The sequence below is a fragment of the Pan paniscus genome, chromosome 8, assembly GCF_029289425.2.
Source record: "Pan paniscus chromosome 8, NHGRI_mPanPan1-v2.0_pri, whole genome shotgun sequence".
Lineage (NCBI taxonomy): Eukaryota > Metazoa > Chordata > Mammalia > Primates > Hominidae > Pan > Pan paniscus.
Window position 1 is genome coordinate 49,850,856 of NC_073257.2, and position 24,259 is coordinate 49,875,114.

The window sequence follows — 24,259 nt, forward strand, 5'->3', positions numbered from 1 at the left end:
GCCCGTCTCGGCCTCCCAAAGTACTGGAATTACAGGCGTGAGGCACCGTGCCCGGCCGATGTCTGGAATTCTCAATAAATAGTTGTACACTGTACGTATTGTCCTGGAACTTCCTTGTTTGCTTATCGAATATTTTAGATGTACTCAATACAATTAGCTCTGCTTTGATTTAAGGCCTCATAGTTTGCCATGTTAACTCTAAAACACATTTAATTAGACTGTGTTTCCTAGCCACTAAAAGTCGACATTAAATGGCAGCTGATATCACAGAGCTTTTACTGAAGTGGGAGTATTTACTGCTTCATCCAATGTTAGAAATTAAAATGAAAATATTTAAAATACACGAATTGGAAAAGTCCTACTTTCCAATATGCATTACAACGGTTACTCGTTAACCATGAAAATTATGACATTGTGACATGTCATGAGTCTGAAAAATTTTAGTTTACACTTTTTAGAAAATATCAGTAAATAGGAGAAATAGGAACATTATTATGTCAACTATTAGGCCCCCGGTGTATTTGTTGAACTTCAGAGATGCTCAGATCAGAAGTTAGAACAGGAATTTTCAAAAATGCGTAAGGTTTTAAAGTGCCAAATAACAAATGGGCTCTTGTATATGAAATAATGTCTGAAGTTGCACGTCTGAGTCTTTTTTCTCTTTTTCTTTTTTAAAAAGATATAAATCAAACAAAATCAAAATTTTGTTTATTATGAAAAGAGTTGGTTACAGATTCATTTTGTGTCTCATGGCACTGTGCTCTCTTTTTCCCTAGAGAGGATCTAGACTTTTCATCTGTTTACATGGGAAGAAGTAGTTCAGTTCATGATCACATTTCTCATATAAATTGTGTAAATTCCCCACGGCTTCACATGCTAGTTCAGAAGATATTGATGCCTTGAGAATAAACCATCTGGTTGTAACTCCAGCAGTTTTATATTTAAAGTATACCTAATATAATTGTCAACCACATTACTTTAGAAAACATAAACAAAAGATAGTTACACATATTTATTTAAAAAATGGTGACCGGGTGTGGTGGCTCACGCCTGTAATCCCAGCATGTTGGGAGGCCATGACTGGCAGATCACTGGGTGAGGAGATGGAGACCATCCTGACTAACACCGTGAAACCCTGTCTCTACTAAAAATACAAAAAATTAGCCGGACGTGGTGGCACGCATTTCTTATAATTTCTCAGGCGATGCTGCTGCTGGTGGTCCTTGGAGCTTGCTCTGAGTAGCAAAAGGAGAGGCCTTTCATGGGAAAAAAGTGGAAGAAGAGCAGTTGGATAGAAGGTCAAGACATAACAGGGTCAAGAGAATGCATTATATTGCTTTTATTTCTGGGTATGCTTTTAGCCAGAGAAGAAGAAGAAAATGATAAACAGAAATTATAGATTTAAGATACTATCACTAAACAAAGAGAAAGGAAGTGTTGAACAAATAAATTTGAAACAGTGTTGGATGGGAAGAATTCTACACAATTAGAGATTTTTTTTAAATTTTCTATGTTTTTTTTGTTTTTTTTTTTTTTGTTAGTAGAAGCATTCTAGGCAGGTAACAGGGGACAAACAAGAAAGAATGTAGGCAGGTAATTCTGGAGACTCTGAGAAGAACAGTTGAGTGAACTCACTTCAGATTCATGTAGATTATTTGCACTCCAGAATGTAGACCGTGGGCACTCCAGAGACTACCGGAAGCAGGAGTCCTACTAGAATTGGGGGCACCACAGTGACTCATTAGGTTTCTCTGTTACAATCAGGCATGACAAATACATATATTTTGTTGATGTTAGCTATTGAAATGAGATATATTGGAAACTAAGAACACTGGGTTTATGTTTAAGGAAGTGTGTTGTTTTGGTAAAATTGCCATTCCACAAAAATTTATTATAGACTAATGATACACCGAACCAGACGAATTGTAGGAACTGAAAAAATACTGAATTTATACTTGAATAATAAGATTGCTTTTTAAGATAAATATTGTGGTGACTTAACAATATAAAAAAAGTTCTTTATGTTTATTTAATCTATTGCAATAAATTTTTATATAAATATGTCAATATTGAAAGCTTAGTATAGATTATTTCCATGATGAGTTTTACACATCTTCTTGCATGAGTGGATCAAGAAGCATTCAGATGGATAAAGTAGAGGATACAGAAATATAGGCATGTGATTACACCGTCTGGTTATGGAAAAAAACGAATATTCATATTTAGTATTATGACCTAAGTGTATATCCAAGCTGATCAATTCATAACACTTCAGTGACGAGATGTCAGTTCTACATGCGGCTGAACTCTCATCATAACTATGTACCTTTCCGAAGATAGGCTATATTAAAGAACAGGATGAATGGAATAATATAAGTGATTCTAATGTGTTTCATTAAGTACGTGGCGTAGCATTCCATGTTCAGCTTTGACATTTATTTTCTCATATCAACCCTTTTTACATGTGAAACACAATCTCGCTTTTGAATTCTTAGCTGCATGATCTGTGAAACCTCTATTTAAATTTTCTTCAGTGTATTCTTGTCGTGTGTGTGTCCTAAACAAACCAAAAGAAAACTTTCCAAATCTAAAGTATTCATTCTCCAATTGGAGCAAGAGGAGTCAGTTAGATACTATCACGGCATTCATTTGTGGCTGGCTTGTCATATTTACTTATGATTGATGATAAATCTCTTTTGCTTTTTAGAGCCTCCCGAGAAGCCATCTGCCTTCGAGGTATTTAGTTTTATGATTTCATTTTGAATGACTTATTAACTATGTATTTTGTGAAGTATACATTCTTCATTAATCATTTTGCTTCCAACCCCATTTAGCCTGCCATTGAAATGCAAAAGTCTGTTCCAAATAAAGCCTTGGAATTGAAGAATGAACAAACATTGAGAGCAGGTAAATTTTTCAATGTAACTATGCAAAGACCAATATTTCAATATTGGACATTTTGATGGTCCTTCTATCCCCAATGCTTTATTTTTTTCAACTTTGATGAAAAGATTTGATCTAGGTAATGCCAATACTGGTATTGATGTTTGAAGAGCTGGTATTACAAGCACAGTAATTTTCAATATCTTTTTTTAAAAATGTAGCCTTAATCTCAGATGTTTCTACTTTTGTATCCTGAAACTGTAATGTTTTCTATTTTGAACTTCTGTATTTCTTAAGGATTCAAGAAGGTGAATGTTGGAACTCCAATTTCTTTTTTTAGCTCTTCGAAGCTTGATTCAAATACCACGGTTTACTTCGGGGATCCCATCTTTTACTGATATAACCCTTGTGTTTTAACATGAATTACCTTGTTTCTGGTGTTGTCACTTTGAGAATCCTAAGAAAATCAGTAACTCGGACTAGTGAACTCTGTGTGTTTGTGTGTGTGTGTGTGTGTGTGTGTGTCTGCGTGTGTGCCTGTGTGTGCCTGCGTGTATGTGTGGTAACTTTCCCTTGTAAAGATGAGGAAAGGAATTATTCATTTCTTTGTGAATATTTGATAAACACACTTTTTCATGAAACTGTGATTCTGAAGCATTTGGCTTTAGAGTCCTTTTACACTAGTACCATTTATTGCCTAGAAGTAACCAATATTCTAAACTATTTTTAGAAACTCTTCTTATGCATGTTTAAACATTTTACAACATGTGTGCGTGGTCATATTTAATATGTACAATTTTTTTCAACTTCTAATGTGTACACGGTTGTAGAGTGTAATGTTCGGCAACATTCTTTTTTGATCAGCATTATAATTTTTAGAGACATCCATAAAGGACACAATTAATTGTGTTTTTAAATATTAGGTTATTTATAAAATTCCACTGTATGACAGTACCATAGTTAATTGCACAATTTTTATGCCGATAAGTAATAAATAAAACTGAAAACATGCAGATTTGGGAGTCTTTAAAAAGTTAGTTTTATCTGCTGATTTCTTAGTCATTAGAAACTAAAAGTAAAATATTTAAAGTATTTCCTTGTGCAATCATACACTCCACTAAGAATTTGAACTGTGCCCCACAGCTTCTTAGAGCTATGGTGTGGCAACACGTTAGATCTCTGAAACGATCCAGGGTACGCTTCTAAAAATGAGTGAAAATGGTGACTTACCAAAGTGTGATTTGAGTTTCTTGGACCCTCTGCATGAATTGTGAACATGAGCTACGCTGAGATCACAAGTTAAATTTACTTTTGAAAACCAGGTATACAGTTGATGGATGTCAAATGATAAACATATGCATAGTGATGAAACGGTCTTTTAAGTTTTAGTTGTCCACGTTTGCTTTTTTTCCTGAACCTGATTCAAATAGTTGTAATTTGTACTTTGTGCTGATAAAGAAAACTGGACGTTATTTTTGGTATAAATTCTTTTTCTGTCTTATGTCCCTGAGAACTCGTCAAGTCTTGAGTGGGCCTTGATTTTATCCTATTACATGTGGGAACATTAGGTTACTTAAGGCAATTATATTTTCCTATACATTTCTGATGTTTCTCCAAGGTGTCACAAGCTGACTCTGAAGATATTGTTGCATTAGGGAAGAAGTGTGTCATTGTAAATGAAGCAGTTCTTAATTTATACGCAATAAAAGTTTTTTAAGCTTATCTTCCTAAAGCATAGACGCACGCAAAACACACTGTCATAGCATACTGAAATGTAAAAGGGTTGGACATATAGTTGACTGACATCAAAAAGTTAATATTTCTAAAACATCTTATTCATTGATAAATCATCTTTTTTGAAGAACTATGTAAGAGAGATTGCTGAGTCAATCAACGTAAGTAATACTACCAAATAAAAAGTAACAAAGAAATGAGAGATGTTAGGTAATTACAGTTTTCTGAATGAACAGGAAACCTAGGGCATACTTTGTTTCACAGGAGAATAGGATATGACTGCTTTGTGAAGAGATAATTCATACAAGTTAGTTAAATTTCTATTTTTCTGCATTCTAATGAAATAATGTTAATTTTCAGACTCTTTAGGTTTGAATTCTATTGGAATGACTATAGAAGTAGTCATTGTAATCAACAAAAAGAATATACGGGCCACAGAGGAAAAACCACAGATTCGTGAATGAAAGTAGATTTGTATATGTTTTTAAAATTTTTAGTAGATAAATGATCTCATGAATGTATCTGTGATTAACCTTTTATAGGTGAGATACTCCCATCAGAATCCAAACAAAAGGACGATGAAGAAAATTCTTGGGATTCTGAGGTACCATGTGTTGTTGATTTTTTTAAATATTAGTATTGCATGATATGAAAACATAAATCAGATGCTTAGACTTTATTTTCTCACCTCTGCATGTGTCACCCCCAAATTATTTTTGATATTTTTCAGTATATGCTTAATGGAGAATCTATGTGCTAAGTAGATTACTGCTTCACAGTGAAATTCTGGGAATTTGTACGATTAATTTAAGAAGCCAAAGTGGTATAGTGTAAAAACTAAGGCTTAGAATTCACTAGAAATTCACATGGGATCTGGAGTACGTTTGTCTAAAAGCAAAAGAATTACACTGAGTCCAGCTATGAGCAAATATATGATTCTGTCTTATATCTAGAGGTACAAAAGTTCTAATTGTATTCATAGAGAGACACTTTAAACTGCAATATTGTAAAAGTTGGGACCTGAAAAGTTAATGCCTGGGACTTGAACGTATTGACATATCTTTATTGTTCAGTATAGATCTGAAGGAACATTTCAGCAGAAAGAAAAGCATGAGGAATAGGAAACCTTGTGGGAGTATAATAACAAGAGTATTGGTTGAGTAGTCTTTTGAAAAACGTAAATTATATTTTCACAAATAGAACTCCTTGAGTCCCCTTATGGCAGTCAAGCTGCAGCAGCATGAGCGTCAAATAATAGTGATGTATTTTAAGGTCACAACGGCGGAAAGACATAGAAAGTATCTGACCTCTTAAAAACAAGCAGCTGCTGCCTGATGGTAACAGCAAAGGGTGGAAGTCAATAGGTAGATTTTATCTGACATTTTATTAGACAAAAAGACTTTAACACTTGTTTGCTTTCATTTAGATGTGACATAATTTTTTTCTTACTGCATTTACATTCTATTCAAACACTTTTTCTCTCACCAAAAATTTTGTCAAAAACATGTTGCTTATTTTAAGTCCCTGTTTACCGAAAGAAAGCAGCTTTTTCAAATTCTGTACATACATTCTATGACAGACTCTAAAAGTTCTGTTCGTGACATGCATGATTTTTAACACTCAACAGTTCTATGATCGTGAATATTTTAAATGTTTAATGCGGTATGTGTCCTGGCAAGTAGCAAATGTGTTGTATTTTGTTTGAAATGTCTTATTTATTTTTGATGAGGACTAGAACATAAGTTAGATATTTTTAAGAGAGATACTTTTTGCAATATGCACGAGTGAATTTTTTTGTGAAGGTGATTTGTTTTTCCTGCTCAGTCACCGAGTTAATGGCCACATGAACGTAAAGATGAGCTTGATATAGAGAGGGTTATGTGAGGTTTTCTATCAAAATGTGTTGGGTTTCTACATGTATCTGCTCTTAAGTCGAATTGTTTGCAAAGGAGGAAATTGTGTTTTTAAAAAAGAATTTAATTAGGAAATTGTGATACTCTTCATTACTAGGATCTATCCATTGAAACTACTTATTGCTATTACTTTTAACAGAGTCTCTGTGAGACTGTTTCACAGAAGGATGTGTGTTTACCCAAGGCTACACGTCAAAAAGAAATAGATAAAATAAACGGAAAATTAGAAGGTAAGAACCGTTTTATATTTAAAAATCATTTGACCAAATATTTCTCCAAACTGATGAGGAAGGATATCCTCTAGTAGCTGAAGAAAATTACCTCCTAAATGCAAACCATCGAAAAAAAGAGAAGTGCAATGGTCATAAGCTATGTGTCTCATCAGGCGTTGGCAACAGACTATACTGAGAGTGCTGAAGAGGAGCTGAATTATTAGTTTAAATTCAAGATATTGCAAGACCTGAGGAAAATGAGAAAATAAGAAAGAAGAAAGTAGTAATAGAGCAAATGAAGACTGAGAAAGACAGAGCGTACAGAGAGTACATAAGGGAACAAGAAGCAGGTTTATGTAATGGAGGATGATAAAATGAAATGATTGTTTAGGAAAAGATCGGGTATGGTTAGAAATTTGGGAAGAATATAAAGTGACCTTCTAGTACCAAAATTTACCAGAGAATTACAGCAAAAATATTCTGACTCTTAATGTCTTTCTCACTGGTGGGAAGCCATTAGGGATGGAAGCACCTGACCATGGAGAGCTGTGTTCTATTTGCAATAGGTGAGAATAAGCATATCTGCACGGCCACACATGTATATAATTTGTCATATACACTCCGTATAGACCAGAGGTTTTCAAACTTTAGAAAGTCAGCTGAAAACTTTGTTAACAATTCACACTGAGATTCAGCCGACTTGGGATTCTGCATTTTTAAAAAGTTCTCAGGCGATGCTGATGCTGGTGGTCCTTGGACGTTGCTCTGGGTAGTAAGAGGAGAGGCCTTTTGTGGGAAAAATGTGGAAGAAGAGCAACTGGATAGAAGGTCAGGACAGAAAAGGTCAGGAGAAAGCATTATGGTGCTCTTAATTTTGAGGACGTTTTTAGTCAGGGGAGAAGAAGAAAGGGGCAACGCAATAGAAATTATAGGTGGAAGACACTACCACTCAACAAAGTAAAAGGAAAGAGTGGGAAAAAATAATTTTAACAGGTGTCGAATGGGAAGAATCAAGAGCACAAGTCTAGTGATTATTTTTGCTAAACAGAGAGATTGTGAGGCAGGAAGCAGGGGACAAGAGAGAAGCCAACCAGATGATTTTGGATTTTCTACGAAGGAAAATGGAGTGAGCTCACTTCGGAAGCATTTAGAAAAGATTTACTGCAGACTGTTAGAGTGTGGGTGCTCTGGAGACTACTGGAATCATGAGGATTACTAGAATTGGACTAAACCTCAGTGACTCACTAATAATCTTTATTAATATGAGGCATCAATATATAGATATATATATATAGATGTATGTATGTATGTATGTTTTTGACGTTCACAATTTGAATAAGATATACTTGAATGTAAGAACCTTGGCTTTATTTTTAAGGAAGCAAATTGTGTTGGTAAAATTGCCATTTTATAAAACCTCATTAGTAAATAACATGCCACACGAAACCAGACTAATTTGAAAAACCATAAAACTCTGAATTTATGACTTGAATACCTAAATTGTTGTTATTCGTAGGTATTTTACTGATTTTAACATAGAAAATGTTATTAATGTTTAAAAGTCTGTTGCAAGTAAATTTAAATGAAATACATCAATATTGAAAGCTGATTAAATTTGCCATTCCTGATGAGATTTGTACATCTTCCTCCATGAGTGGATTAAGAGATATTGAGATGACTAAGCTAGAAATTACAAAAATGTTGGCATACTATTCCAGTATATGGGTATGAAAATCAAGGAATATTTATATTTAAAATTATGCTCTAAGTATATATCCAAGCAGATCAATTCATAACACTTTTTCTGATGTGATGTCAATTCTACATTCTGCTGAACTCTTATCTGAACTGTGTGGCTTCTCAATGACAGGACATATTAAAGAACATGATGAATGTTTGTAATGCAATGATATAAATTATTATAATGTGTTGCCTTAAAGACACATGGTGTAGCATTCTACGTTCAGCTTTTGCATTTATTTTCTCAGTGTCATGATTTGCTCCTGTGATTCCAGATCAGTTTTCTCCTTAGCAGTCAGCATATACATATTGGTATTAACACTTTTTGCAAAAATCATATATAAATGGTTGTACAGTGTTGTTGTCATTCTACAGCAACTTTTTAATTTTTGTTCAGCGATTAGCTTGTTTTTCATTTATTTTAAGATTTCAGGCCAGGTGTGGTGGCTCACGCCTGTAATCCCAGCACTTTGGGAGGCCAAGGTGGGTGGATCACGAGGTCAGGAGATCCAGACCATCCTGGCTAACATGGTGAAACCCCACCTCTACTAGAAATACAAAAAATCAGCCGGGCGTGGTGGTGGGTGCCTGTAGTCCCAGCTACTCCGGAGGCTGAGACAAGAGAATGGCGTGAACCCGGGAGGCGGAGCTTGTGGTGAGGCGATATTACATTATTGTAACGTTGAAATATGCAGGTGAATGATATCTAAAAAGCCTCTGGAAGTTTACTTCTACTTTTTGATACTTTCACATTACATGTTTTTTCTTTTTAAGAGACAGAGTCTGGCTCTGTCATCCAGGCTGGAGTGCAATGGCATGATCTTGGCTCACTGCAACCTCCACCTCCTGGGTTCAAGTGATTCTGGTACCTCAGGCACCCAAGTAGCTGAGATTACAGGCATGTGCCACCATACCTGGTTGATTTTTGTAATTTTAGTGGGGACAGTGTTTCCAAAATAGTGATTTTGGCCAGGCTGGTTTGGAACCCCTGGCCTCCAGAGATCCGCCCTCCTCGGCCTTCTAAAGTGCTGGAATTACAGGCATGAGCCACTGCACCTGGCCTGTATTGGTTTGTTGATGGGTACGCTTGGACCTTTTTGTATAAGTGGATCAGGAAATTTTAAGAGGACTAAACTAGAGAACCCTATGAATGTAAAAATACTCGTATTTCACAGAGGTACAAAAATGAATATATTTATTAATTTTTATTCTATAAGTAGATATGCTGCTGAATTTAGAACCTTCTCTGCAATGATAAGTACATTGTACCTTTGAACTCTCATCACACATTTGCAATTCCTAAACTCCAGGACAAATTGAAGAACATAATAGCTACATGTATATATTGACATAAGTGATTCTGACGTGTTTCCTTAACAATATGCCATAGCATTCTCCCATTAGCTTAGTCATTTATTCTGTTTTGGTGGGGTGTGGCATGACTTGGTCATCTTGTTAAATACAACTTCTTTCCTTATATGGCCGCTTTCTCTTACTGATATTAGCATATTTCTGCTTTAGTTATTGTCACCTTAAATATATTTTCAATGTTGAAATCCTCACGGCATGTTTGATGAAATCTAGTTTTCAAATTTTCTTAGGTATATTTCTGTCACGTTGGCATGATAACAAATGCAATAACCCAAAAGACCCCAAAAGCTAGTGTAATCCCTTTTGCAATCCAAGCATGAGGATTCATCTTCATGTTGACACTGCATGAATGTTCGGTAGGCTTTGTCAAGCTTGCATACAATCAATTATATATGTCCCTTTTCTTTTAGAGTCTCCTGATAAAGATGGTCTTCTGAAGGTAATAACTTTTATATTTTTATCTTGAGTATTAACTACATATTTTATGAAGTATACATTTTATATTAATTGTTTTGTTTCCAAACCCATTTAGGCTACCTGCGGAATGAAAGTTTCTATTCTCACTAAAGCCTTAGAATTGATGGACATGCAAACTTTCAAAGCAGGTAAATTTTGTAATTTCAATTTTACTCTGGAAAGAAGAATATTAAAATATTTGAAATGCTGCGAGACTTTTCATTCCCAATGTTGTTTTCTATTCATAATTCGACGGGAAATGTCGATACAAATAATGCCAATGTGAGTATTTCTGTTTGAGAAAATACCATTTACAAGCCTAAGATTTAGAGATTTAGAAAAAAAATTCTGCTTTACCTCATGCGGTTCTACTTTAATGTCCTGATAGGATAAAGTTTCCAATTTGCAATTTCTGTACGCGCTTGGTTTTAAGGCAGGTGAATTTTGAGACTGTGAAATATTTGCAGTGGTTCAAAGCTGATTGGAATTATGATCTTTACTTAGAAGAAAGTTTCACTTGCTGACATGACAGTTGTGAGTGTTGCCACTCTGAGAATCTTAAGAAAATCAGTTTTTTTTTTTGATTAGATGACTGTGTGTGTGTGTGACTTATAATTTTAAAAAATAAGTCAAGCAATCATTACTTGATGACTCTTGGCTAGACACGGTGTTTTAGAACAGTGACCCCAAAGCATTTGGCCTTGGTGTCTTTTAATGCTACTGTAATGAATTGCCTAGAGGTACAAAAGAGCCTGAATTAGTTTTTGTTGTCATTCCCATGAACGTTTACAACATTTTACAATAGGCCGTGCACGGTGGCACGTGCCTGTAATCCTAGCATTTTGGGAGACAAAGGCGGGCAGATAAGTTAAGGTCAGGAGTCCCAGACCAGTCTGGTCAAATTAGTGAAACTCCATCTCTACTAAAAATAACAAAAAATAGCCGGTTGTGGTGGTGGGTGCCTGTAATCTCAGCTACTCTGGAGGCTGAGGCAGGAGAATGGCTTGAACCTAGGAGGCAGAAGTTGCATGAGCCGAGCTTGTGCCACTTTAGCCTGAGTGACAGAGTGAGACTCCATCTGAAAAAGCAAAGAAATAAAAACACAAAAGCTCACAACATATTTGTGGTTATAGACTATGTGTAGAATTTGTTTTCATGTCTTATAGGCTACGTGTAGAATTTGTTTTCATGTCTTAAATTTTCTTCTTTTTTTTTGTTTGTATTTTTTTCTTCAGTTTTTTTGTTTTGTTTTGTTTTTGTTTTTTTGAGCTCGCCCAGGCTGGAGTGCCGTGGCGCGATCTCGGCTCATGCAAGCTCTGCCTCCCGGGTTCACGCCATTCTCCTGCCTCAGCCTCCCGAGTAGCTGGGACTCCAGGCGCCTGCCACCACGCCCAGCTAATGTTTTGTATTTTTAGTAGAGACAGGGTTTCAGTGTGTTAGCCAGGATGGTCTGATCTGGATCTCCTGACCTTGTGATCCGCCCGTCTCGGCCTCCCAAAGTACTGGAATTACAGGCGTGAGGCACCGTGCCCGGCCGATGTCTGGAATTCTCAATAAATAGTTGTACACTGTACGTATTGTCCTGGAACTTCCTTGTTTGCTTATCGAATATTTTAGATGTACTCAATACAATTAGCTCTGCTTTGATTTAAGGCCTCATAGTTTGCCATGTTAACTCTAAAACACATTTAATTAGACTGTGTTTCCTAGCCACTAAAAGTCGACATTAAATGGCAGCTGATATCACAGAGCTTTTACTGAAGTGGGAGTATTTACTGCTTCATCCAATGTTAGAAATTAAAATGAAAATATTTAAAATACACGAATTGGAAAAGTCCTACTTTCCAATATGCATTACAACTGTTACTCATTAACCATGAAAATTATGACATTGTGACATGTCATGAGTCTGAAAAATTTTAGTTTACACTTTTTAGAAAATATCAGTAAATAGGAGAAATAGGAACATTATTATGTCAACTATTAGGCCCCCGGTGTATTTGTTGAACTTCAGAGATGCTCAGATCAGAAGTTAGAACAGGAATTTTCAAAAATGCGTAAGGTTTTAAAGTGCCAAATAACAAATGGGCTCTTGTATATGAAATAATGTCTGAAGTTGCACGTCTGAGTCTTTTTTCTCTTTTTCTTTTTTAAAAAGATATAAATCAAACAAAATCAAAATTTTGTTTATTATGAAAAGAGTTGGTTACAGATTCATTTTGTGTCTCATGGCACTGTGCTCTCTTTTTCCCTAGAGAGGATCTAGACTTTTCATCTGTTTACATGGGAAGAAGTAGTTCAGTTTATGATCACATTTCTCATATAAATTGTGAAAATTCTCCACGGCTTCACATGCTAGTTCAGAAGATATTGATGCCTTGAGAATAAACCATCTGGTTGTAACTCCAGCAGTTTTATATTTAAAGTATACCTAATATAATTGTCAACCACATTACTTTAGAAAACATAAACAAAAGATAGTTACACATATTTATTTAAAAAATGGTGACCGGGTACGGTGGCTCACGCCTGTAATCCCAGCATGTTGGGAGGCCGTGACTGACAGATCACTAGGTGAGGAGATGGAGACCATCCTGACTAACACCGTGAAACCCTGTCTCTACTAAAAATACAAAAAATTAGCCCGACGTGGTGGCACCCATTTCTTATAATTTCTCAGGCGATGCTGCTGCTGGTGGTCCTTGGAGCTTGCTCTGAGTAGCAAAAGGAGAGGCCTTTCATGGGAAAAAAAGTGGAAGAAGAGCAGTTGGATAGAAGGTCAAGACATAACAGGGTCAAGAGAATGCATTATATTGCTTTTATTTCTGGGTATGCTTTTAGCCAGAGGAGAAGAAGGAAAAGATAAACTGCAATTATAGATTTAAGATACTATCACTAAACAAAGAGAAAGGAAGTGTTGAACAAATAAATTTGAAACAGTGTTGGATGGGAAGAATTCTACATAATTAGAGATTTTTTTTTAATTTTCTATGTTTTTTTTTTTTTTTTTTTAGTAGAAGCATTCTAGGCAGGTAACAGGGGACAAACAAGAAAGAATGTAGGCAGGTAATTCTGGAGACTCTGAGAAAAACAGTTGAGTGAACTCACTTCAGATGCATGTAGATTATTTGCACTCCAGAATGTAGACTGTGGGCACTCCAGAGACTACCGGAAGCAGGAGTCCTACTAGAATTTGGGTAACCACAGTGACTCTTTAGGTTTCTCTGTTACAATCAGGCATGACAAATACATATATTTTGTTGATGTTAGCTATTGAAATGAGATATATTGGAAACTAAGAACATTGGGTTTATGTTTAAGGAAGTGTGTTGTTTTGGTAAAATTGCCATTCCACAAAAATTTATTATAGACTAATGATACACTGAACCAGACGAATTGTAGGAACTGAAAAAATACTGAATTTATACTTGAATAATAAGATTGCTTTTTCAGATAAATATTGTGGTGACTTAACAATATAAAAAAAGTTATTCATGTTTAATTCATCTATTGCAATAAATTTTTATATAAATATGTCAATATTGAAAGCTTAGTATAGAGTATTTCCATGATGAGTTTTACACATCTTCTTGCATGAGTGGATCAAGAAGCATTCAGATGGATAAAGTAGAGGATACAGAAATAAAGGCATATGATTACACCGTATGGTTATGGAAAAAATGAATATTCATATTTAGTATTATGACCTAAGTGTATATCCAAGCTGATCAATTCATAACACTTCAGTGACGAGATGTCAGTTCTACATGCGGCTGAACTCTCATCATAACTATGTACCTTTCCGAAGATAGGCTATATTAAAGAACAGGATGAATGGAATAATATAAGTGATTGTAATTTGTTTCATTAAGTGCGTGGCGTAGCATTCCATGTTCAGCTTTGACATTTATTTTCTCATATCAACCCTTTTTACATGTGAAACACAATCTCGCTTTTGAAGTCTTAACTGCATGATCTGTGAAACGTGTATTTATATTTTCTTCAGTGTATTCTTGTCGTGTGTGTGTCCTAAACAAACCAAAAGAAAACTTTCCAAATCTAAAGTATTCATTCTCCAATTGGAGCAAGAGGAGTCAGTTAGATACTATCACGGCATTCATTTGTGGCTGGCTTGTCATATTTACTTATGATTGATGATAAATCTCTTTTGCTTTTTAGAGCCTCCCGAGAAGCCATCTGCCTTCGAGGTATTTAGTTTTATGATTTCATTTTGAATGACTTATTAACTATGTATTTGTGAAGTATACATTCTTTATTAATCATTTTGCTTCCAACCGCATTTAGCCTGCCACTGAAATGCAAAAGTCTGTTCCAAATAAAGCCTTGGAATCGAAGAATGAGCAAACATTGAGAGCAGGTAAATTTTTCAATGTAACTATGCAAAGACCAATATTTCAATATTGGACATTTTGATGGTCTTTCTATCCCCAATACTTTAGTTTTTTCAACTTTGATGAAAAGTTTTGATCTAGGTAATGCCAATACTTTTATTGATGTTTGAAAAGCTGGTATTACAAGCACAGTAATTTTCAATATTTTTTTAAAAATGTAGCCTTAATCTCAGATGTTTCTACTTTTGTATCCTGAAACTGTAATGTTTTCTATTTTGAACTTCTGTATTTCTTAAAGATTCAAGAAGGTGAATGTTGAAACTCCAATTTCTTTTTTTAGTTCTTCGAAACTTGATTCAAATTCCACGGTTTATTTTGGGGATCCCATCTTTTACTGATATAACCCTTGTGTTTTAACTTGAATTACCTCGTTTCCGGTGTTGTCACTTTGAGAATCCTAAGAAAATCAATAACTCGGATTAGTGAACTCTGTGTGTTTCTGTGTGTGTGTCTGCCTGTGTGCCTGTGTATGTGTGTGGTAACTTTACCTTGTAAAGATGAGGAAAGGAATTATTCATTTCTTTATGAATAATTGATAAACACACTTTTTCATGAAACTGTGATTCTGAAGTGTTTGGCTTTAGAGTCTTTTTACACTGGTACCATTTATTGCCCAGAAGTAACCAATATTCTAAACTATATTTTAAAACTCTTCTTATGCATGTTTAAACATTTTACAACATGTGTGCGTGGTCATATTTAATATGTACAAATTTTTTCAACTTCTAATACATAGATGGTTGTGCAGTGTAATGTTCGGCAACATTCTTTTTTGATCAGCATTATAATTTTAAGAGACATCCGTAAAGGACACAATTAACTGTGTTTTTAATATTAGATTATTTATAAAATTCCATTTTATGACAGTTCCGTAGTTAACTGCACAATTTTTATGCTGATAAGTAATAAATAAAAATGAAAACATGTAGATTTCTGCATCTTTAAAAGGTTAGTTTTATCTGCTGATTTTTTAGTTATTAGAAATTAAAAGTAAAATATTTAAAATATTTCCTTGTTCAATCATGCATTCCACCAAGAATTTGAACTATGCCCCAGAACTTCTTAGAGATATGGTGTTGCAACACGTTGTATCTCTGAAACTATCCAGGGTCCACTTCCAAAAATGAGTGAAAACGGTGGCTTACCAAAGTATGATTTAAGTTTCTTGGACACTCTGCATGAAATATGAACGTTAGCTATGCTGAGAATATACGGGCTACAGAGGAGGAACCACAGATTCGTGAATGAAAGTAGATTTGTATATGTTTTTAAAATATATAGTAGAGAAATGTTCTCATGAATGTATCTGTGATTAACCTTTTATAGATCAGATGTTCCCTTCAGAATCAAAACAAAAGAACGTTGAAGAAAATTCTTGGAATTCTGAGGTACTATGTGTTATTGATTTTTTTAAATATTAGTATTGCATGATATGAAAACATAAAATCAGATGCTTATACTTTATTTTCTCACCTCTGCATATGTCACCCCCAAATTATTTTTGATATTTTTCAGAATACGCTTAATAGAGAATCTATGTGCTAAGTAGATTACTGCTTCATAGTGATATTGTGCAAATTTGTAGGATTAATTTAAGAAGCCAGTGTGGTACAGTGGAAGTAATAAGGGTTAGAATTCACTAGAAATTCACATGGGATCTGAAGTACGTTTGTCTAAAAGCAAAAGAATTACACTGAGTCCAGCTATGGGCAAATATATGATTCTGTCTTATATCTAGATGTACAAAAGTTCTAATTGGATTCATAGAGAGACAGTTTAAGCTGCAGTATTGTAAAAGTTGGGACCTGAAAAGTTAATGCCTGGGACTTGAACGTATTGACATATCTTTATTGTTCAGTATAGATCTGAAGGAACATTTCAGCAGAAAGAAAAGCATGAGGAGTAGGAAACCTTGTGGGAGTATAATAACAAGAGTATTGGTTGAGTAGTCTTTTGAAAAATATAAATTATATTTTCACAAATAGAACTCCTTGAGTCCCTTTATGACCGTCAAGCTGCAGCAGCATGAGCGTCAAATAATAATGATGTATTTTAAGATCACAACTGTGGAAAGACATAGAAAGTATCTGACCTGTTAGAAACAAGCAGCTGCTGCCTGGTGGTAACAGCAAAGGGTGGAAGTCAATAGACAGGTAGATTTTATCTGATTTGTAATTGGACAAAAAGACTTTAATACTTATTTGCTTTTATTTAGACATGACATAATTTTTTTCTTACTGCATTCGCATTCTATTCAAGCACTTTTTTATCACCATAAATTTTGTCAAAAACTTGTTGCTGATTTTAAGCCCTTGTTTATCAAAATAAAGCAGCTTTTTCAACATTCTGTGCATACATTATATGACAGACTCTAAAAGTTCTCTTCATGACAGGCATCATTTTTAACATTAGACAATTGTATGATCATGCATATTTTACATGTTTAATGCAGTATCTGTTATGGCAAGTAGCAAGAGTATTGTATTTTGTTTGAAATGTCATATTTATTGTTGATGAGGACGACAACATAAGTTAGATATTTTTAAGAGAGATACGTTTTGAAATATGCACGATTGAATTTTTTCGTGTATATGATTTGTTTTTCCTGCTCAGTCACTGAGTTAATGGCCACATGGACGTAAAGATCAGCTTGATGTAGAGAGGGTTATGTGAGGTTTTCTATCAAAATGTTTTGTTTTTTTATACGTGTCTGCTCTTAAGTTGAATTGCTTGCAAAATAGGACATTTTTTTAAAAAAAAGATTTTAATTAGGAAATTTTGATAATCTTCATTATTAGGATTTTTCCATTGAAATTATTTATTGATATTACTTTTAACAGAGTCTCCATGAGACTGTTTCACAGAAGGATGTGTGTTTACCCAAGGCTACACATCAAAAAGAAATAGATAAAATAAGTGGAAAATTAGAAGGTAAGAACCATCTTTTATTTAAAAGGTCATTTGACCAAGTATTTCTCTAAACTGATGAGGAAGGATATGCTCTAATAGCTGAAGAAAATTACCTCCTAAATGCAAACCATGGAAAAAAAGAGAAGTGCAATGGTCATAAGTTATATGTCTCATCAGGTGTTGGCAAAAGACTATATTGAGAGTGCTGAGAAGGAGGTGAATTATTAGTTTGAATTCAAGATATTCCAAGACCTGAGGACAATGAGAAAATAAGAAAGAAGAAAGTAGTAAAAGAGGAAATGAAGACTGAAGAAGACAGAGTGTACAGAGAGTACATGAAGGAACAAGAATCAGGTTTATATAATGGAGGATGATGAAATGATTGTTTAGGAAAAGATTGGGTGTGGTTAGAAATTTGGGAAGAATATAAAGTGACCTAGTACCAAAATTTACCAGAGAATTACAGCAAAAGTATTCTGACTCTTAATGTCTTTCTCACTGGTGGGAAGCCATTAGGGATGGAAGCACCTGACCATGGAGAGCTGTGTTCTATTTGCCATAGGTGATAATAAGCATATCTGCATGGCCACACATGTATATAATTTGTCATATTCACTCCGTATAGACCAGAAATTTTCATAGAAAATCAGCGGAAAACCTAGTTAACAATTCACACTGTGATTCAGCTGACTTGCGATTCTGCATTTTTAATAAGTTCTCAGGTGATGCTGATGCTGGTGGTCCTTGTACCTTGCTCTGAGTAGCTGAGGAGAGGTCTTTTGTGGGAAAAATGTGGAAGAATAGCAATTGAATAGAAGGTCAGGACAGAAAAGGGTCAGAAGAAAGCATTATGTTACTTTTATTTTTGAGTATGTTTTTAGCCAGCGGAGAAGAAGAAAGGGGCAACGCAATAGAAATTATAGATGGAAGTAAAGCAGTCCTCAGCAAATGTAAAAGAACAGAAATTATCACAAACTGTCTCTCAGACCACAGTGCAATGAAACTAGAACTCAGGATTAAGAACCTCACTCAAAACCACTTAAATACATGGAAACTGAACAAGCTCCTCCAGAATGACTACTGGGTACATAACGAAATTAAGGCAGAAATAAAGATGTTCTTTGAAACCGATGAGAACAAAGGCACCACATACCAGAATCTGTGGGACACATTTAAAGCAGTGTGTAGAGGGAAATTTATAGCACTAAATGCCCACAAGAGAAAGCAGGAAAGATCTAAAATGGATACACTAACATCACAATTAAAAGAACTAGAGAAGCAAGAGGAAACACATTCAAAAGCTAGCAGAAGGCAAGAAATAACTAAAATCAGAGCAGAACTGAAGGAGATAGAGACACAAAAAATCCTTCAAAAAATCAATGAATCCAGGAGCTGGTTTTTTGAAAAGATTAACAAATATGATAGACTGCTAGCAAGACTAATAAAGAAGAAAAGAGAGAAGAATCAAATAGACACAATAAAAAATGATAAAGGGGATATCACCACCGATCCCACAGAAATACAAACTACCATCAGAGAATACTATAAACACCTCTATGCAAATAAACTGGAGAATCTAGAAAAAAAATGGATAAATTCCTGGACAGCTACACCCTCCCAAGACTAAACCAGGAAGGAGAATCCCCGAATAGACCAATAACAGGCTCTGAAATTAAGGCAATAATTAATAGCCTACCAACCAAGAAAAGTCCAGGACTGGACAGATTCCCAGCCGAATTCTACCAGAGGTACAAGGAGGAGCTGATACCATTCCTTCTGAAATGATTCCAATCAATAGAAAAAGAGGGAATCCTCCCTAACTCATTTTATGAGGCCAGCATCATCCTGATACCAAAGCCTGGCAGAGCCACAACAAAAAAAACAGAATTTTAGACCAGTATCCCTGATAAACATCAATGCAAAAATCCTCAATAAAATACTGGCAAACCGAATCCAGCAGCACATCAGAAAGCTTATCCACCATGATCAAGTTGGCTTCATCCTTGGGATGCAAGGCTGGTTCAAGATATGCAAATCAATAAATATAATTCATCATATAAACAGAACCAAAAACAAAAACCACATGATTATCTCAATAGATGCAGAAAAGGCCTTTGACAAAATTCAACAGCACTTCATGCTAAAAACTCTCAATAAACTAGGTATTGATGGGATGTATCTCAAAATAATAAGATCTATTTATGACAAACCCACAGCCAGTATCATACCGAACGGGCAAAAACTGGAAGCATTCCCTTTGAAAACTGGCACACGACAGGGATGCCCTCTCTCACCACTGCTATTCAACATAGTGTTGGAAGTTCTGGCCAGGGCAATCACACAGGAGAAAGAAATGAATGGTATTCAATAAGGAAAAGAGGAAGTCAAATTGTCCCTGTTTGCAGATGACATGATTGTATATTTAGAAAACCCCATTGTCTCAGCCCGAAATCTTCTTAAACTGATATAAGCAGCTTCAGCAAAGTCTCAGGATACATAATAAATGTGCAAAAATCACAAGCATTCTTATACACCAATAACAGACAAACAGAGAACCAAATCATGAGTGAACTCCCATTCACAGTTGCTTCAAAGAGAATAAAATATCTAGGAATCCAACTTACAAGGGATGTGAAGGACCTCTTCAAGGAGAACTATACACCACTGCTTAACGAAATAAGAGAGGACACAAACAAATGGAAGAGCATTCCATGCTTATGGATAGGAAGAATCAATATCGTGAAAATGGCCATACTGCCCAAGGTAATTTATGGATTCAATGCCATCCCCATTAAGCTACCAATGACTTTCTTCACAGAATTGGAAAAACTACTTTAAAGTTCATATGGAACCAAAAAAGAGCCTGCATTGCCAAGACAATCCTAAGCCAAAAGAACAAAGCTGGAGGCATCACACTACCTGACTTCAAACTATACTACAAGGCTACAGTAACCAAAACAGCATGGTATTAGTACCAAAACAGAGATATAGATGAATGGAACAGAACCACACATCTACAACCATCTGATCTTTGATGAACCAGACAAAAACAAGAAATGGGGAAAGGATTCCCTATTTAATAAATGGTGCTGGGAAAACTGGCTAGACATATGTAGAAAGCTGAAACTGGATCCCTTCCTTACAACTTATACAAAAATTAATTCAAGATGGATTAAAGACTTAAATGTTAGACCTAAAACCATAAAAACCCTAGAAGAAAACCTAGGCAATACCATTCAGGACAAAGGCATGGGCAAAGTCTTCATGACTAAAACACCAAAAGCAATGGCAACAAAAGCCAAAATTGACAAATGGGATCTAATTAAACTAAAGAGCTTCTTCTGCACAGCAAAAGAAACTACCATGAGAGTGAACAGGCAACCTTTTTGCAATCTACCCATCTGACAAAGGGCTAATATCCAGAATCTACAAAAACTTAAACAAGTTTACAAGAAAAAATCAAACACCCCATGAAAAAGTGGGCAAAGGATATGAACAGACACTTCTCAAAAGAAGATATTTATGCAGACAACAGACACATGAAAAAATCCTCATCATCACCTGTCATCAGAGAAATGCAAATCAAAACCACGATGAGATATCATCTCACACCGGTTAGAATGGCGATCATTAAAAAGTCAGGAAACAACAGGTGCTGGAGAGGATGTGGAGAAATAGGAACACTTTTACACTGTTGGTGGGAGTGTAAACTAGTTCAACCATTGTGGAAGACAGTGTGGTGATTCCTGAAGGATCTAGAACTAGAAATACCATTTGACCCAGGGATCCCATTACTGGTTATATACCCAAAGGATTATAAATCATGCTACTGTAAAGACACATGCACACATATGTTTATTGCAGCACTCTTCACAATAGCAAAGACTTGGAACTAACCCAAATATACATCAATGATAGACTGGATTAAGAAAATGTGGCACATATACACCATGGAATTCTCTGCAGCCATAAAAAAGGATGTGTTCATGTCCTTTGTAGGGACATGGATGAAGCTGGAAACCATGATTCTGAGCAAACTATCGCAAGGACGGAAAACCAGACATCACATGTTCTCACCCACAGGTGGGAATTGAACAATGAGAACACTTGGACACAGGAAGTGCAACATCACACACGGGGGCCTGTCATGGGGTGGGGGGATGTGGGAGGGATAGCATTAAGAGAAATACCTAATGTAAATGACGAGTTAATGGATGCAGTGCACCAATATGGCACATGTATACATATGTAACAAACCTGCACGTTGTGCAGATGTACTCTAGAACTTAATGTATAATAACAACAAAAAAAATTTCCACCCGTACTTACACGCTTGTGGAAGACATTGGAGATGGAATTACCTGACTATGTGAAGCTGTGTTTTATCTATTATTGGTGAATATGAGCATATATGAGCAGCCACACATGTATATATATTTTTCAGTATTGTCTAGAAGTTTTCAAACTTTAAGAAATGAGCTATAAAACTTGTTAACAGTGCACATTCTGATTCAGCAGACTTGAGGTCATGCAATTTTAATAAATTCTCAGATGATGCTGATGCTGGTAGTTCTTGGACTGTACACTGAGTAGCGAAGGTATAGAGTTTTCACTGAAATAATTTGGAAGAAGAGCAATTGGATAGAATGTCAAGAGATAACAGAGTCAAGGGAAAGCATTATTTTGATTTTATATCTGAGTATGTTTTTAGCCAGAAGAGGAGAAGAAAGAGGTTAAAAAGCAAAAACAGAATTTATAGATGCACTATATTACTTCTGAACAAGAGAAAGAAACTGGTAGGAAAATTTATTTTAAAAAGTGTTGAAGGGAAAGAATCAAGACCACAGATCCGGAGATTATTTTGCTAAAGAATAGCAATTGTGAGGCATGAAGTGGGAGGGGGGAAGAAGCTAAGAACTTAATTTTGAGGTTTCTGAGAAGGAAACTTGAGTGAATTCACTTCAGATGCATTTGGAATGTTTGCACTCCAGAAGATGAGATTGTGTGTGCTCTGGAGAGTATTGGAAGAAGGAGGTATTACTAGATTTGGCGACTCCCACAGTGACTCATTACTCTTCTCTGTTACTTTCAGGATTCATAGAGATATGTTTTGTTGATATTATTTATTTAAGTGAGATAAATTTGAATATGAATCCATAGGGCTTTTTTTTGTAAAATTGCTGCTTTATAAAATCTGTTAGAAGGCTGGGCCCGGTGGCTCATGCCTGTAATCCCAGCACTTTGGGAGGCCAAGGCGGGCAGATCACTTGGGGTCAGCAGTTCAAGACCAGCCTGGCCAACATGGTGAAACCCAGTCTCTACTAAAAATACAAAAAATAATTAGCTGGGCTTGGTAGCACATGCCTGTAAACCCAGCTACTCAGGAGGCTGAGGCAGGAGAATTGCTTGAACCCAGGGGGCAGAGACTGCAGTGAGCTGAGATTGCTCCACTGCACTCCAGCCTGGGTGGCAGAGTGAGACTCCCATCTCAAAAAAAATAAAAATGAAAAAATAAAAATTTCTTAGAGACTAACATGATAAATCAAATCAGACTGATTTTAGAAACAAACAAAAAAATGCTAAATTTATTACTTGAATACTAAAACTGATTTTTACATAAATATTATACTGATTTCAAAATAAAAATGGTTATTTATACTTAATTCATATTTAACAATTAAGTTGTTGAATACATATTTCAATATTGAAAGTTTTTTATACATTATTTTCTTTATGAGTTTTATATGCCCTCTTACATGAGGGGATCAAAAAACATTCAGATGGATAAGTGAGAGGATGCAAAAAAATGTAGGCATAAAATTACACCACGTGTATGGAAAACAATGAATATTTTATTTACCATTATTTTCTAATATACATCCATACTCATAAATTCATTATACTTTCGTTGATGAGACATCAATTTTACATTCAGCTAAACTCTCATTGTAACTGTGTACCTTCTCAATTATAAGATAAATTAAAGAATATGATGAATGTTTGTAATTTAATGATATAAGTGATTCTGAAGTGTATCTTGTACTTCAGAAACTCTCACAATTTATAACCAGTATATGTTAGCCATGTGTGAGATTCATAGATGCCATATGATAAATGGGCTCTAAATGATTAAATGGCTTGTAAAATTTTCCTTGTGTGTTCTTTGCTTTTTTCTTTTGTCACTTAAAAATTTTAAACTCAATGTTTTTGTTTATGAAGGAAAATAGTTACATACTTACTTCTTGTCACCTGGGACTCTGCACACTTTTGATATAGTTTGAACCTAGACTTTTTTTTTTAACTTGTGAAAAATTAGGTCACTTATGGCTATTATTTTTATATAAATTTCTAATATATTTATCCAAAGTACATTTATCACAAGTACATTCTTAATATATTGGTACATTAGAAAGAGACTATATCATTATCATTATAATAGTTTTTTGAAAATATATTCAATAAAGTGTTTTAAAGTCCATGTCTGTATAATTCATTGACAGAATAGTCTCATACCTCTTTAAACTTTAAATGACTAGACATAAATTTCATTGATAGAAAAGTATATATATCTTTGAAGAATCTTATTGATGAATAATTTATCCTGGAAAACAAACTATGTCATAAAGTT

General features: G+C 35.0%; 1 protein-coding gene across 1 annotated transcript in view; it reads left to right on the forward strand.

The window, feature by feature from the left end:
* The window catches only part of ANKRD30A (ankyrin repeat domain 30A), a 136,064-nt gene that overhangs the window by 96,204 nt on the left and 15,601 nt on the right, over positions 1-24,259 (forward strand). The window contains exons 46-55 of the mRNA XM_055092658.1: positions 2,708-2,736; positions 2,835-2,907; positions 5,160-5,221; positions 6,670-6,760; positions 10,264-10,292; positions 10,386-10,458; positions 14,489-14,517; positions 14,615-14,687; positions 16,048-16,109; positions 17,562-17,652. Coding sequence (XP_054948633.1) covers positions 2,708-2,736; positions 2,835-2,907; positions 5,160-5,221; positions 6,670-6,760; positions 10,264-10,292; positions 10,386-10,458; positions 14,489-14,517; positions 14,615-14,687; positions 16,048-16,109; positions 17,562-17,652 — 612 coding nt within the window. The remainder of the gene's footprint in view (positions 1-2,707; positions 2,737-2,834; positions 2,908-5,159; positions 5,222-6,669; positions 6,761-10,263; positions 10,293-10,385; positions 10,459-14,488; positions 14,518-14,614; positions 14,688-16,047; positions 16,110-17,561; positions 17,653-24,259) is intronic.